The 16,686-nt window shown below is 42.1% G+C and overlaps 1 protein-coding gene across 1 annotated transcript in view; it reads left to right on the top strand.

Moving 5' to 3' along the window:
• Positions 1–253: 253 nt before the first annotated feature.
• The window catches only part of RPAP2 (RNA polymerase II associated protein 2), a 45,226-nt gene continuing 28,793 nt past the window's right edge, over positions 254–16,686 (top strand). The window contains exons 1-9 of the mRNA XM_075286568.1: positions 254–314; positions 2,122–2,167; positions 3,901–4,015; positions 5,072–5,170; positions 5,894–5,959; positions 6,214–6,302; positions 7,003–7,038; positions 12,688–13,552; positions 14,123–14,217. Coding sequence (XP_075142669.1) covers positions 263–314; positions 2,122–2,167; positions 3,901–4,015; positions 5,072–5,170; positions 5,894–5,959; positions 6,214–6,302; positions 7,003–7,038; positions 12,688–13,552; positions 14,123–14,217 — 1,463 coding nt within the window. The 5' untranslated portion in view covers positions 254–262. The remainder of the gene's footprint in view (positions 315–2,121; positions 2,168–3,900; positions 4,016–5,071; positions 5,171–5,893; positions 5,960–6,213; positions 6,303–7,002; positions 7,039–12,687; positions 13,553–14,122; positions 14,218–16,686) is intronic.

The raw sequence follows: 16,686 nt of genomic DNA on the forward strand, positions 1-16,686 counted from the left end.
ACGTCTACAACTGAGTCGTGGAACGCAATCTTCTGTCACTGAGGCTTGAAACGCAGATAGGTACGATTCCGAGGCTTGATAACATCTTACGAACACAATTGAAACGTGGAACGCATATGGTTACAGAATTGAGGTTTGGAACGCAGATAATCTCGCAATTGAGTTGTGGAACGCGGAAGTGCACGTAATGGAGGCGTGCCACGCGGAAGTGTGTGTAAGAGAGGCATGGAACGCACAACGAGGAAGTCAGCCTGTGATCAGCATGGCGGAGGGAAGAAGTACGGGGAAATCGCGCAAGTCTAGAAAGAGTGCAGGTAAGGACCATAACATACTTGTGTTTTCTGTAGCTGTAGTGGTGGTGCTGTAGTTGTGTGTACTGTACATGGCACACTGCAGGGGGATGAGGGGTTGTGTGTGTTCCCTTGGATGCTTGGCTTTCTGTTGCTGTACTTGCCTTTATTCCATAGACATACACCCAGCTGTGAAGGTTTGTCACCATTGGGTCAGCCATAGAAGTGAGAATATTTATCTGACCTGCAAAAAAAATATAAATTCTCCATCATTGGTCATCGTCTTTGTGAAGCTTGTCTTGTAAATAAGGTTTTGGACGCTGGCGGTCTGCCCCCTATAAACAGGCACACTCAGGAGACCTGGCATCTATGTATACCGCTATACAGAGAGGGGCTGAGCCGCCACCACATAGTGCTGACTGTAGGGATCACCTGGGCTAAATAAAGGAAGGTCCCGACAATCTCATTGTGACTGCATTCAGTACATTGTATTGTCTCATATTAGTATCTCAGTACAGCTCGTCCTTGTTGACCTGGACAAATAACCGCTAATGTTACAACAGACTACATAAGTGAAGAGTGTAGGTGAATATAAGAAACCTTGTAATATATCTTATTAAAGAAAATGCCTTTTTCCTCTCCTCGGGCTCCTTTTCTTAGTTCCTCAGCTCCTAAACTGCTCACTCCTTGTGAAATTTCTGCTGAATCTGTCTTGAGACGAGACAGACTTTCAGCTCAGTGATGGATTAGATTACTTTCTGCTGATAGTAGGCTGAGGAGAGGAGCAGGAGGAGAGCGATGGACCCAATGACTGTGCTGCAGCTTTTAGTTGGTGTTATACCCCCAGTGTTATACTCACCGCTACATGCAGTACTTCTCCATGACATATTCCAAGCTGCTGCATCTTCTGTGCATTATGTGTTCTGTGTATGGGAGACATTGTAGTGGGTAGTCTCCACTTGCTAGGGAATAAGAGAGGGAGCCTTCAGAAGGGTAAACTGGTCATAATGCCATATACAAGTTAGATATAGATTAACGCCTCTTGTACATGCACAAAAGCCCCCTCTCAATGGTCCCTTACACTTTATAGTGATTTGCCCGAGGCGCTTTTGGCTCAGATTCTGCTGTAAATTTATTGCAATGCAAAGGATGAAATCTTTGGCCTAGAGACTGTCATGGAATTGCAAGTTATCTCTGAGGAACAAACCTTCAAGTGTCTTTAAGCCTTGTCTAATATCAGTTGTGCTTGGAGTTGCTGCTTAGCCGAGGTTCGCTGGATTAGCCTTGGTTGGAAAAAAAATAGTGCAGCAGCAAGCAATGCTAACTCTTTTCTTATTTTGGAATATGACACCACCATGATAGTAACCGGTCAGAACCCATTAGGGTCAATACAGTCCTTTAAGCATTGTTGGTGTCATGTCATGTGACAAATCCAGCACTGCTCTTATTTGTATCTTATTGCTCCTATAATGAAACACAACATGTGCACATTAGTAGACGTGGCCTTAAAGAGTTAGTTATCTCATGGAGACATACCATCTGCATATGTAATAGCAGTTTGGTCCCCTGATCTGTACCTCAGTATGGAGGGACACCCTAACAGCTTTCCAGATCCGCTGATCTCAGAGGGATAGTGTAGTGGCGTCCAGCTAAAAAGGGGATGGCTCCATGAAAAAACCCTGTTAAAGCGCATGACTTTTTATACAATATCAAAGGGACGGATAGCTGAAACGTCTATGAAGAGTTATTTTGGTTGCCTTGTTAGAAGTATTACATTATTTTCCGTTTCTTTATATTTTTGCTAATCCTTTATGTTTCTACTTTGTATTAGGTAAAGTTCAGTTCAGTGACTTAGATAATGAAGATGCTGCAAAGAGGTAAGGTGCATGCAATACTCAGCAATCTTATACATAGACTTCATTGTAGTGATGTAAATCAAATGATATATTCCTAATATATCAAATACAATGCAAAAAAATTATATTTTTATATATATATATATATATATATATATATATATATATATACTAGCTGGTACCTGCGACTTCGTCTGCGGTGATTGTAGCAGTGGGTATATACAGGCGTGGGTAAGGTTTTCGTACTGTGTATAAGGTATGGGATATGAAATGTAAGTTTGTATCTTGTTTTTGCTGTAATTCTGAGAATACGTGAGACTTTTGTGTTGAAGTTAATTTGTATTTGAGCTGCTATATATACGGTGTTGTGAGAAACTTTACATAGTGACTTTGGGACAGAAGTATTTGAAGTTAACCCTTTCCCGCCGATGGCATTTTTTGATTTTCGTTTTTGACTCCCCTCCTTCTAAACCCCATAACTTTTTTATTTCTCCGCTCCCAGAGCCATATGAGGTCTTAATTTTTCCTGGAACAAATTTTTCTTCATGATGCCACCATTATTTATTCTATATAATGTACTGGGAAGCAGGGAAAAAATTCAGAATGGCGTGGATTTGAAGAAAACGGGCTTTGGTTTTACGGCGTTCACTGTGCAACCAAAATGACATGTCCCCTGTATTCTGTGTTTCCTTACGATTCCGGGGATACCAAATTTATATGGTTTTATTTACATTTTGACCCCTAAAAAAAATCCAAAACTGTGTTTAAAATTTTTTTTTTTTGAAAAGTCGCCATATTCCGACAGCCGTAACTTTTTTATATGTGCGTGTACGGGGATGTATAGGGCGTCTTTTTTTGCGGGACCGGGTGTACTTTGTAGTTCTACCATTTTCGGGAAATGTTATTGCTTTGATCACTTTTTATTCAAATTTTTATCAGAATCAAAACAGTGAAAAAACAGCGGTTTAGCACTTTTGACCATTTTTCCCACTACAGCGTTTACCGAACAGGAAAAATATTTGTATAGCTTTGTAGAGCGGGCGATTTTGGACGTGGGGATACCTAACATGTATGTGTTTCACAGTTTTTAAGTACTTTTATATGTGTTCTAGGGAAAAGGGGGTGATTTGAATTTTTAATCCTTTTTATTTTTTTTTATATTTACTTTTTAAAAAAAAAAAAAAAAAAAAATTTTTGCATTTATTAGACCGCCTAGGGGTATTGACATGGGTGGGGGGTGTCGCGGATTGTCAGAGCGGTGGGGGTCGGCAAACATGGCTGCTTCGGAGCGTTAAAGAGCGCCTCCTGGAGTATCGTTAAGGTGAGGGGCAAAGTGGTAAAGTATATGTATATGTGATTGTGTGGGGTTAGGGGCGAGGCTGTAGCGGGGAATAGGAATTTTGTGGCTTGCTATGGTCCAAAGTGTGTGAGATTGCAGAGATGGTGGTGTAAGTTTGGGTTTTGTGGGGGTCCTGGCACAAACGTATGTGCGCTATTGTGACGAAAAGTAGCCTATTGTTTAATCGGGTGTATTAACTATGTTTGCGGAAACTTTCAGCCGAATCGGTGGAGCGGTTTTTCCGTGATTGAGGAACAAACATCCGAACATGCAAACATCCAAACACACAAACCCACAAACTCACAAACTTTCACATTTATAATATTAATAGGAGATATATATATATATATATATATATATATATATATATATATATATATATATATATATATATATCACCTGTATGACCCCACAGGAGAGCAGCACTGGAGAATGCTATTCGGAAGAAGATTGAAAGTGAGAAAAGGGCTCTTCAAATTGTCGAACGACTCCTTGAGAACAACATCAAAGAGGATTTCCTGATGGACTGTGTACGTCTGATAGGGATGGTGGGGAGGTCAAAATAAATCTTTTATAGCAATATACACTTATATGGCTCTTTAAAGGTGCTTATAGTCTAAAAAATATTGATGACCTATTCAAAGTATAAGTTCTCAATATCATCACTCAGCACATCCACTGATCCCAGCAGCTGGTATACAGAGACTGAAGCAGGAAGCAAACGCAGGCAGCTATGTTCTCTCTGTAGAGTCTGAACTGAGACACTGCCGCTTAGTTCCCATGAAAGTAAATGGAAGCTGATCTGCAATACCAGGTCTGGCCACTACACAGAGAACAGCGCTGTCTGCTTCCTGCTCCGTTCTCTGTACGTCAGCTGCTAAGGACAGCTGATCGATCTGGGTGTTGGACAATTATCTATCTGATATTGATGGTTTATACTTTGGATAGGTCGTCAATCATTTTTGCGGGAAAACTCCTTTATTCATTGCTATAGAAAGTGATATGCATGCAGTTCTCCTCTATTTAAGATCTTTCATGTCCTCAGGTACATGCAGTTTTATATACTGCTAGAAAGCCAGCAGTCCCATTCACAAGGAACCCTTAGGGCTCGTTCACATGGGGGGGGCGGTGGGGTGGATTTTGGCACCGAGAGTGACGCAGGGAGCTGTGTCACTCTCGGGTCAAAACCAGCCTGCTACAACCGTTGCAGTTGCGGCTTCTCCCCCCAGAGTCATTTCAAATGAATGGGCCGACTCTGGAGGTTGCTGCCACCAGGTGGATACCGCGTCTCAGCGAGCCGCTTCTTTTTTCTGCTAGTGGCAACATGCCGCTAGCGGAAAAAAGAACACTAGTGGTCTCCATAGACCACCATTGTATGGAGGCGGATTTTGAGGCGAATTCTGCTGTCAAAATCTGCCTCCTTGCCCCCCGTGTGAAGTAGCCCTTAGGGTGACTTTCTGTCCCCTGTCCTCCTGATCATTAAGGGGACCTGGCGATCATTCTCCCAGCAGTCGTACATATCCCCTGTGGACAACTCCTTTAAGTCTTGATGTATACCTTTAATGTTCTTTCTATTTTCTCTACAGGCCAGGTTTATTTCTCCTTCGCACTATAAGGATGTAGTAGAGGAACGATCCATTATAAAGATTTGTGGCTATCCCATCTGTAACACTAAGCTTGAAAATGTAGGTAAAAAAAACAAAAACGTGTTTTCCTAAGATTGTCATCTCTGTAACAAATAAATGTCTGTAGCTTGTGATGTGAACATAAAAAAACAGTCAATATATAGGTGTATATGGGGTGTACACAAAGGGGTTTGTTCCCTTGCAAAATGGCACATGGGTTTACAGCAATATACAGTTTTGGCAGAACTTGTAAAGGTGAAGCCTCTTCGACCACGTGCTCCACTTGTACAAGATACACTCAAGAACTTGCTGTAAGGCTGGAATTATATGATACATCCATATACTATGCACTGTATTACAGCTACAAATCTGATCTCAACTAACTGCGCCATAGGGATCCGTGATGCTTTAAGTGCAAGTCATTAGACCCCTAGTCTGGTATTCAGGAGCAGGTTTGGTGAGGGGATCGGGTGTTGGGCCTGATTCACATCTGTGTTCAGTAATCCATACGGGGAGTCTGCATGCGGACCCCCCAAATGGAATACCGAACGCATTGGCAAGCGGTGTGCAGTAAAAGCACACGGACCCCATAGACAATAATGGGGCCCGTGTGTTTTCCACACAGAGTCATGCGAACATGAAAGTAGATCGTGAAAGTACTTTTCTGTCTGCATGTCCCGTGCATAAAAATTAATAATTCTCACACTGGTATCTATTTTACACTTTGAATCCCTGATCTGATATAACCTTTCATCTTTTCTTTTTCTCCTTTTCCCTCCAAAGGTACCAAAGCAAAAGTATAAAATATCTACCAAAACGAACAAAGTATATGACATTACAGAAAGAAAGGTGAGTGTCACATGACGGTAGTGATTGTCCAATCTTGATAAATTTCCCCCGTATTACACATGTGGGCTTTGTACTGGCTACACCTCTAGCTACACAGCCGATCGTCCGACTTACTTTCCCTGCAGCACTGTGCACTTATCTTAAAGATGTCAGAAACTTGTTACCTAGTCAGGATGTCTTTGCTGCCAAATTTGTCCATGGTGTTGTATATGTACATGTAGGGGATGTAAATAAGAATACCCTTTGTATTTCAGTGTTTCTGCAGCAATTATTGCTATCGGGCGTCAAAGTATTATGAAGTACAGATCCCCAAAACCCCACTCTGGGGAAGAGAAGAAGAAAGGTAATTTCTATGGTGTTTTCATGTTTCATCCTGAATTGTGATCAAAACACTACTGAGATGTTTGGTTATGGTCATTTCATATGGGCATATGCGCAGTCGCTTGTACCCCTCCACTTATACTCTTTTGTGGGCAGTACACCCCCTGTATCCATTGGTAGAGCGGCTGCCAACAGACTTTTTTTCTTCTTGTGCATGATCAGGTGACCAATGAGAATTTGGTTATTAGGAGGTCAATTTACATGAGACAATTATTGAGAACAAACCTTCTTCAACCGGCCATTGGTCCATGTAAACGGTCCTTTACCTAGTGGAAGCGTTCCTGCTGCTTTTTAAGAGACGTTACACCTAAAATCTTGCTTTAAAGAGGACCTACCATGTTCTCTATGGTGCTAGAAAGGCGACAGTGCACTGAATTTAGAAAAAGGGAAAAAAAAGACACATTTCATTTGCAGTGATGGCACTTCCATGTGCCACCACTAGGTGGTGCTAGTTATTAAAATTTGCATGTTTACTACATTTTTTTACTAGTATATGGGGTGTAATAAAGTGAATAAAAAGTCAAAATAATCTTCATATGTTTGACATTGTGATCTTTTCCTTATGTACAGTTATTACAAGTATTATTGGTAATATTATCAGTATAATCATTATTGTTCTACAGTTGTTATTTATTTTTTTATTTTTTTTGTCTCCCTCGCAGACCTCCCGAGATCAAACTTCTCCTGGAAGGAAAAAGGTAAATTTATGTATCTATTATATATTATATTATATTATATCTTATACAACTTATGTAAGTTGCGTCTTATATAGCTGTAACATATATACAATTCATTATGACATCCAAGTTCTGACAGTGTAAGGAAATGCACTACCACAAATTGCATGTTATACATTATATATGCTATAGCCATGTTCATTGCATGTTATACATTATATATGCTATAGCCATGTTCATTGCATGTTATACGTTATATATGTCACAGCCGTGTTCTTCCCGTCTCTACAAGATAGGTCATTTAAATATGTGTAGGTTTAATCTTCAAGATTCCCCTCTGATCCACAATGAGCATTTCATGACTCTCTGTATTTGTAAAAAGTAAAGGGAATTCTTCACTGACCATGTATTGGTTATATTCCAAGGTCCCAAAAAACACCTACAGGCTGGGACCCCATGTGGTGTAAATGCTGCTGCAAAAATCGCTGCATTTTACGGCCACTGCAGGGTGGATGGAATCCTAGCAAATCCCTTTGGCATATAGTGGAGTCTGGGTGCGGTGGTTTAGCTGATTGACTCCACAGCCCTGACCGCTACATCGACAGAAAAAAAAATTAAAAAGTTATTTGAAGATGGAAAAAAAAAATTGCTTAAGAACTAAGAGTCAAACAGCCCAGGTCTTTAAGAGGCATATACTTTACATCTTATGCTTTATTCACACGTGCGGGCAACGTGTGTTTTTTTTTGTTTGTTTTTTTTGCCTAGCCACTACATAGGTCATGTGGATTTATATTGAGTCATTTATATAGGGTTGTCCAGTGTGTATCACCTATGGCGGTACTATGTCTATTATAGCATATAGATGTTACACAACCTCTTATGAAGGGGTTTTCTGACACCAAATAGATTTTCATACTGATAACCTGGATAAATCTTCAGTATGTGATCTGGGGTGGTGGTGGGGGAATCTGACACCCATACACACCCATACAAACTCCATGTACTGGGAGCCTAGTGCAATGGACGTCACACACTCCCTGTCCACTGCACCAGCTTCTGGCGGCTGATACAACTGATCCTTGTGGGCTTCATGTGTCGGACCCCACAGATCACATACTAACCAATCCACAGGGCAGGTGATCAGTGTAAAACTTCATTTGGGGCCAGAAAACCGAATGCTACTTTTTAAGTAACATTCTCTGGTTAAGTGCAGTTAAAGGGATTCTATCAGTTCGGAATAGCCTTAAGAAAGGCTATTCTTCCCCCACTTATAGAAGTCTTCTCCGTGCCGCTGTTTCGGTGATATTCCTGGTTTTCACTGTATGCAAATAAGTCTCCAGACAGCATTGGAGGCAGACCCTTGTGTTCAAACAGCACTGGGGGCGTCCCCTCTGCTGCCTGCAGAATCTCCAGCGATGCCTCCATCTTCTTCTCGAGACTGCCTCTTCTCCCCGTCTTCAACCGAAAGCGCCGACTGTGCATGTGCGGCGGTCATCTTCCTGTAGCCGACCAGACAATCATGTTAGAGGCTACAGGAAAATGGTCGCAGCACATGCGCAGTCGTCGCTTTCGGTTGAAGACGTGGAGAAGAGGTGGCCTCAAGAAGAAGATTGAGGCGTGACTGGAGATTCTGCAGGCAGCACAGGGAACGCCCCCAGTGCTGTTTAAGTGCAGGGGGGCTGCCCCCAGTGCTGGCTGGAGACTCGTTTGCATATGATGAAAGCCCAGGAATATCACCGGAACGGCGGCGCGGAGAAGACTTCTAAAGGTAGGGAAAGAATAGCCTTTCTTAAGGCTATTCCAATGTGGCAGGCCTGAAAAAAGGGATTATAATGATAGAATCCCTTTAAATATCATTTATTTGTTTAATATCCAAGTGCTGCTTTTTTGCTGTGTCAAAATCACAATGTAAAATCCTCAATGAACTACAACCCCATAGATGAGCCCTGTTCAGTCGCCCCGTAATTATATTTTTTCCTGTCTGTTCTTTCTATTGTTCTATATTCGTTACTAGCTGTTACCCGCGACTTCGTCTGCGGTGATTGTAGAAGTGGGTAAATACAGGCGCGGGTAAGGTTTTCGTACTGTGTATAAGGTATGGGATATGAAGTGTAAGTTTGTATCTTGTTTTTTCTGTAATTCTGAGAGCACATGAGACTTTTGTGTTGAACGTAATTTGTATTTCAGCTGCTATACGGTGTTGGTATAAACTGTACATAGTGACTTTGGGACAGAGGTATTTCAGGTTAATATACTTCGATATACGACGTTGTATGATTTGTTATTTTGCGCCAGTACATGTAGGTTTTGGGCACAGGATACTCTTGAGCAAGCAACATAAAGTCTGTCCCTGTGCATGACAGTTTAGTAACTCCATGTGCCTCTTATTAATAGCAATTAACCCCATAATGTCCCTCACATTAACCCCTGTGTAAGAGTTACTGATAGAGATGAGCGAGTACTGTTCGGATCAGCCGATCTGAACAGCACGCTCGCATAGAAATGAATGGACATAACCGGCACGTGGGGGGTTAAGCGTGCCGGCTACGTCCAAGCGGAAGTACCAGGTGCATCCATTCATTTCTATGGAGCGTGCTGTTTGGATCGGCTGATCCCAACAGTACTCGCTCATCTCTAGTTACTGATATGTGAGAGACTTGGAGGTAATAATTAAGTATCTTCATTACTGAGGTCTTTTATTATTACCTCCATGTCTCACATATTAGTAACCTTTATCTGGGGTACACAGGGGTTAATATGAGGGACATGATGGGGGTTATTCCTATTAATGTGAGGCACATGGAGTTACTAACACTAAACTAATAAGCCCAAATGCCTGACATTAATGAGAATAGGAACTAAAGGAAGGGAGCTGTGTGTTTCTTACTTTCACTTTGCTAGCAGCTTCCTCTCCTCCTCGGGGAATGTTTGCAGGATGCTGATGGCAGGAGCTATCACTATAGCAGGCAAAGACCTGAGCGATTAAGCTCCACCCCCTGGGTTTCCTGCACATCTCTCAAAGGGGAGTGTCCTTATGCCTCAGCTCTAGCAGAGCAGGGACTTCATTTAACTCTTGCAGGTCCTGTGCTGCTGGTGTGCCAGTGAAATATGGCAGGAGTGCCACTCTTGGCACATGTGCCAGGGGTTGCTGACCTCTGCTGTAGAGGGTAATATGAATTTTGTGGCTTGCTATGGTCCAAAGTGTGTGATATTGCAGAGATAGTGATGTGAGTTTGGGTTTTGTGGGGGTCCTGAGAAAAATGTATGTGCGCTATTGTGACGAAAAGTAGCCTATTGCGCAATCGAGTGTAGTGACTATGTTTGTGGAAAATTTCAGCCAAATCGGTGGAGCGGTTTTTGCATGATTGACCGCCAAACATCCGAACATCCAAAGTCACAAACCCACAAACATTTCACATTTATAATATTAATTGGATGATACAGTCTACAATTTGTAGAATTATACCTTTATACTGTCTCATTGCATCAAAAAAAAATCTGATTTTGCGGATTTATTCTACTCTTTGGTAATCAGATCTTCATTGCTTTTTGGTCTTTCCGGTGGCGCTGCTGTGTTTGATCTGTATGATTTACGGTACAGCTGCAGGTAACAAAGCCTGTTGATATAATACACACATATCGTCTATGTACACAGGCCGCACACAATATCGCCAGCGGTACCAAAAGTCCCAGTCATTAAATCTGTTGACAGTTCAATGCCAGATTTATTTGCATTGATCGAGGCCCCCGCCGCGTCACTCAGTACCTTTTATGTCCTTGCGCCAGATCTAAATCTGTATCTTGTATTGATACATTTATTCTTACTGTGATTTCTGTGAATAGATAATGGAGTTCTTGAAAGGTTATATTGCTGGGGATACAGTCTCTATGTTCACTCTCGTCGCCGTTGAGAAGGCGAAACGTTTCAGGGGATTTTTCCTTCATTTGCAAATTTCTACTTAATTTGATAGTTTCATTTCCTTATCAGATGTGTATCTTATTTCTCCAGTAAACCCACTTGATACTGTTTTTTTTCCAAGTTCCTCTCTGCCCCATGAATTATTTTCGTAGAATTAATCAGCGTTACAATGTCTTCTACTATTGATACGTCTGTGTGGGTTCAGCGAATGAAGTTTCCTTTAGTATTTGTGTCCTGTGTATTTTTGGTAATAAATGCGAGGGTTTGATTTTTTATTTTTTTTTTTGAGAATTATTGTGCAAATCTTATACATAAATGAGTACTCCGATGTTTAGCGATCCGCCGGTCCATGCAATACAATGTGAGAAATGACTCATCGATTCCTACCAGATTAGCTGAAAGGTAAAGAGTCGTTCCGGTTATGAGTGTGTCTCCTACTAGTAGCTGAACCATGGCGGTGGGGGACATAGCCAGGTGAAAAGGTGGCCAAGTCGCCTAGGAAATTGCACAATGCCGAAAGCTGTTACGGGGGAGGCTTCCGGCATCGTACACTTGCCTTAAAGGGACTGTCTAGTGTTAAACTTTTTATCACCATAGGCAATAGATACCTGATTGGTGGGATCATCTAACTATACAGAGCCGCTTCAGGCACCCATCTATACACTATACAGGCCCAGAAGAAGGATGGTTTGTACCCTGTATAGTGGTTGGGTACTCACCTTACATATCCCCCCTCCCCCCCACACCGCACATATTCCAAAACTAACCCGGTCTACTGCTGGTCTAGGTCTCCCGGCCCTTCTCAATCACTCAGCGTTGAAACAACCCATCTGTGTGTAGAGAAGGACCAAGGAGCAGAGATCAGATAGCTCTGGGTCAGGAACGGTGGGTTCTGCCTTAAAGGGATTCTATCATTAGAATCCTGTTTTTAGCTAAACCCACGTCGGAATAGCCTTAAGAGAGGCTATTTTTCCCCTACCTTTAGGTGTCTTCTCCGCGCCGCCATTTGGTATATATTCCTGGTTTCTTCATTAGGGTAATGAGTTTTTTTTTGCAACACAGGGTGCAGTCCCCAGCACTCAAACAGAACTGGGGGCGTCTCCGCCTCTTCTCTCCTGTTCAGGCCACAGGAAAATGGCTGACGGAAATGCGCAGTTGGCCATTTTCCGGTGGCTGAACAGGAGAGAAGAGGTGGGGATCGAGAAGAAGGCGGCGCTGGAGAGTTTTCTTGCAGCACAGGGGATGCCCCCAGTTCTGTTTGAGCGCTGGGGACCACCCCCAGTGCTGCGATAAAACTCATTACCCTAATGAAGAAACCGGGAAGATATATCCAATGGTGGCGCATAGAAGACATCTAAATGTAGGGGAAGAATAGCCTTTCTTAAGGCTATTCCAAAGTGGGTTTAGCTAATGATAGATTCCCTTTAAAACAGGTGTCCAAATTCTGCCCTGAATCTGCCTCCCATTGTGTTCAATGTCCAGCTTCCATTGAATAAACAAGTGTCCTGGTTGATCTTGCCGCGGATTCTGCAGATGAGTAGGCCCTTTCATCTGAGCCAAAGCAATGAGTGAAAACCACAGCAGAAAGTGAAGTCCGTCCCAAATTCCTCTTTCATTTCCGTCATGACAACAGGCCCTATGACTCTTTAATGTATTTACAGCATAACATGAATAAATATCAGCTGGACACCCCTTTAATATCACAGTTATTACACATAAAGTCTAAATCCAAGTTATCTTCCTTGTTCTAGTGGCAGATCCGGAGAGGAGATCCATTTAACCGAGAGACGCGTTACCGTTTCGGAGATTGAGAAACCCAGACTTACAACAGAAGGTTCTGCGAACAGTGATGAAGAGGGTGAACACGAACAGGCCTTTGTCTCCTCTGTTATTCCGGTCCCAGAACAAAACCATAAGGACAGCGAATTACTACAGGACAGTGGTAACGTTACTCAGGAGGAGAAGACTCCAGACATGGTGGACAAAGACCAGAATTTGGCGGACGTGACAGCCAGATTGAGTCACTGTGGATTAAAAGACCATGAGAAGACTTCTGATCCACAAGAAGAGACAGCTGCTCAAGATGTCGGGCATATGTCCAAGATGGCGGGGTCTTCAGAGGTAGTTACCGGAGTGACTCGGAGAGCGGTAAGCAAAACTGGTGCCGAGCATCTACGGAAACTACTCAGCAAATCCAAGAAGGCGACCCAAGAAGCGAACGTTTCTCCTGTAGTAGTTAAAAGTAGCATGCTACAAATCCTCACACGTACCTTGAATGAATGGAAATCCGAGGATACCTTGAGATATCTCTTTGGTACGGATTATGTAATAGAACACAAAGAAGACCTTCTGGTCATCAAGGAGCAGGATCTGGATGAAGATGACCTAGACTTGGACAATGATGACCTTGAGGACTCTTCTGCTAGTTCTACAACCTTGAACGAGTCTTTGCCTTTTAAAAACGAGAACAGGGTTTCAAAGCCGCTTCCGAATTATGCAAAGCTTAGAAAGGAGACCGAGATTTTGGACGTCCGAGTCAGGGAGTTCTTCAAAGGAAATTACGTTTTACCTGAAGAGGTGGAGCAAAAGGAAAATAAACACAAGGAAGAACCTCAGGTGGGTGAGAACAAGGATAGTATCGGATTAAACCAAAACCCTCTCAATTTTAGGCCCCTTGTACATGACCGTGGGCTAGGTTAGCGTGCTATCCGGGTTTTTACCAAATAGCACATTCATTCAGTGATCCATTCATTTCTATCAGCCCACACACATGGCTGTTCAATCATAGTTGGTGGCCTGCACACGGTTGTTTGTGATGGGCCACTGTACTCTGCATTTAGCACACGTATCACAGGACGTGTGGGCAAACCAAGGCACTGCCGTCACTGTATACAGAAGAGTCCAAAATGGAGAAGTGGCCATACTTATGTGTGTGTCTCTCTCGATATAGAACAACTGAACCTGACCAACTATCATACATTTATATCATATGGATATGCCTTGAGTGTCTAACGTGGGCATACAACTAAGTCATATGTATGATCTATCTTGTCTTTGAGTATATTGTTGATTTAATGTTATATATTAGCGGGATTTATATATGTATTTTTTTGTTATTTAGCTGGACAATTTGCTAGTAATGAACTAACCCCTTCATCTGCTACTTTTATTTATTTCTTTATTCAGGAGACAACATCTTGGGCCCCACCTCTTCCTCTTGTGGATTCTTGTTCCCAGCAACAAATCCGCAAACGAATTGTAATGGAAAAATTGAAAAAAGTGTAAGTATTATTTTTTTTTCCTGTAACGTTAAATTGGCGCTGAGTCCCACTAAGCATAGGACAGGGGATAATTTGTGTATCAGTGAGCCGACCATTCAGACTCCTACTGGTCAAGAGAACAGAGGGACAAAATGGAAGTAATTTGGGTGGTTGTGGACTCCCTTTAATGCAGCCCCTCTAGTTCACAGTTAACAATTCCAGAATAAATTCATAATGTCTGGTGTAGGGAAGGTAGCTCGGAAGAAGCAGTGGTGCGGACCCAACCAGGCAGAGACAGGGACACAAATCTTGCAGCAAAAGCCAGTTTATTTAGAAAAAAAACAACAAAATAAACCTTTGTCAGGCGCAGGATAAGCAAAATAATATACAGCCTTAACGTCAGGCAAAACAAACCCTGCTCGTCTGAGCACTAACTAAACAGAAAATACTAACTATACGTGTGGCTTACTACCAGCAACCAAAACAACACTGTACCGTATCACCAGTCTCTTCTTGTCAGGACAGGCCAAATCACTTCCTCTCCTCCCAGGATCTGCCCTGAAGTGCAGGCCCTGTAACCCTTTAATGCCCACACCTGGGGCTGAAACCTATTCCAGACCCGCCCTGGACCAGACATAGGTCAGGAATCTGGGGGATACAGATATAAAGTCGAAGCAAACGCATGAAAAAATAAAAATGAGAGGACTGGAAAATTTTGTCTCTGAGTTATTCATTTACTGTGAGCTTTTTCTATGTAAACTAGAGGTGACATCGAACACAATTTGTGATTTCCCACTTATCTGAACCCTTAGATACTTGATGCCGGATCTTATCTCTGGCCGCCTCCTAGCATTACTCATGTTTTGTTAGTTTGTCTTTATTATCAGAACTTGTGTTGTTACATCCGGCCATGTAAATCATCATGTGTATTATTTTAAGCACTTTGGTGTGCCCCATTTTTTTTGTCACCTTCCCCTGCCCAGCTTGAGCAGGAAACTGGCTTCTTTTTTGTGAAGTGTGAAAAGTTGCAATGTCGATATTTTACAAACTATTTTTTTTTTTTTTGTTCATGTGCAAGAAAATACCTGGGTTACATGAAATTGGTTCTGTGAGATTTAAGGGTATCTCAAACTTATGATTTTCTGGAGGCCGTGGTTATGGTGGTGTTTTGGAAACCTATTATTTGCTAGCAAGCTGGACCCTGAAGAAGGGTGACCACATATTTTGGTGTCCTTATGTATAAATATGCATCCCTTCAGAAATTGTCTTATACCATGCCTGATGAAGAGACCTAAGGAGTCTCGAAAGCTTGCAATCTGCCACCATTTTTGTTAGCCATTAAAAAGGTGTCAGCTGTGTCCACCCTTCCTTATCAGACAGAATACACTGAACCTGTGTGTCGTATCTGCGTTCACCAAGATGTCAGCTTAGTCTGGCCCTATGTGGCTCTGGGATAAAGTCGAAATATTGCTGGCAAACCCTGGACACGATAAATGGATTGGATGCCTTCTCCTCTGTCCATATTCACAATGTACCAATAGAGCCCACCATTGGCATCTCTGCTGGAATTAGTGGTGGTTGTAAAGCTGGTGAACCCCTTTAACCTGTAGGTGTCGCTGTTGTTTCTGCAGATACCACCGAGGTTGTGTATATGAAAAATTAAAAATTTTAACCATTATAACTGCATAATTTTTTTTGTCCTATGCGCCCTACACACCACAGATGTATATGGCATCCCGAACCCCATTGACCCATGAACAGGGACCAGTATTGGAATACATGATCGCTTTCTGTTATAGGAGAGAAGGAAAACCTCTTTACCGGCCAAATATAATGTAGGAGTATTGAAGGCTCAGGACTGTAAAATATTCAAGATTTTCTATTTTTGTAATTTTATTTACCTGTGAAACAGATTAAAAAAACATGCATGTATTTTACAAAAAAAAAATTTGTGTTTTTTGTTGCATTTAACCCTTTTACTGCAGAATTGCCGTCATGCCCAAGTTAGAATTCTTTTTTTAGCAATAGTATACAGACTTGGTGTACTTGTAGGCTTGTTGGTTATTTGCTAATGCATTAAAATGGGTTTGTAGGGAGGAGTTCAGTAAAGTGGCAACTAGGACGGAGAGTTGGCGGGCGGAGAGGCTGCCACGTGGCGTACATAAAAAGAAAAAAATCATGACTCATGAGATTGAAAAGAAATTGTCATCCTGATTTCTTATGTGCATCACTTTTAAAGGCATCCTATATAAACAGTGAATTAATATACTGAGGAAGGGGATAAAACCAGTGGACCCCCCCAACAGAAAAATAGAACATCCAAGAAAGCAGAGTGGCCCTCACCAGTATGAGAATTACTCTTTATTGGCAGAACTTTGCAGGACCAAACAAAGAGAGGCCAGTACATGATGGACCACTTTGTGCAAAGATGCTTCCTGAGGTCCTCCCGTCGTTAAACAGTTGTCTACCGGCCTCCCTCTTATATACCAC

The sequence above is a fragment of the Leptodactylus fuscus genome, chromosome 9, assembly GCF_031893055.1.
Source record: "Leptodactylus fuscus isolate aLepFus1 chromosome 9, aLepFus1.hap2, whole genome shotgun sequence".
NCBI classification, from domain to species: domain Eukaryota; kingdom Metazoa; phylum Chordata; class Amphibia; order Anura; family Leptodactylidae; genus Leptodactylus; species Leptodactylus fuscus.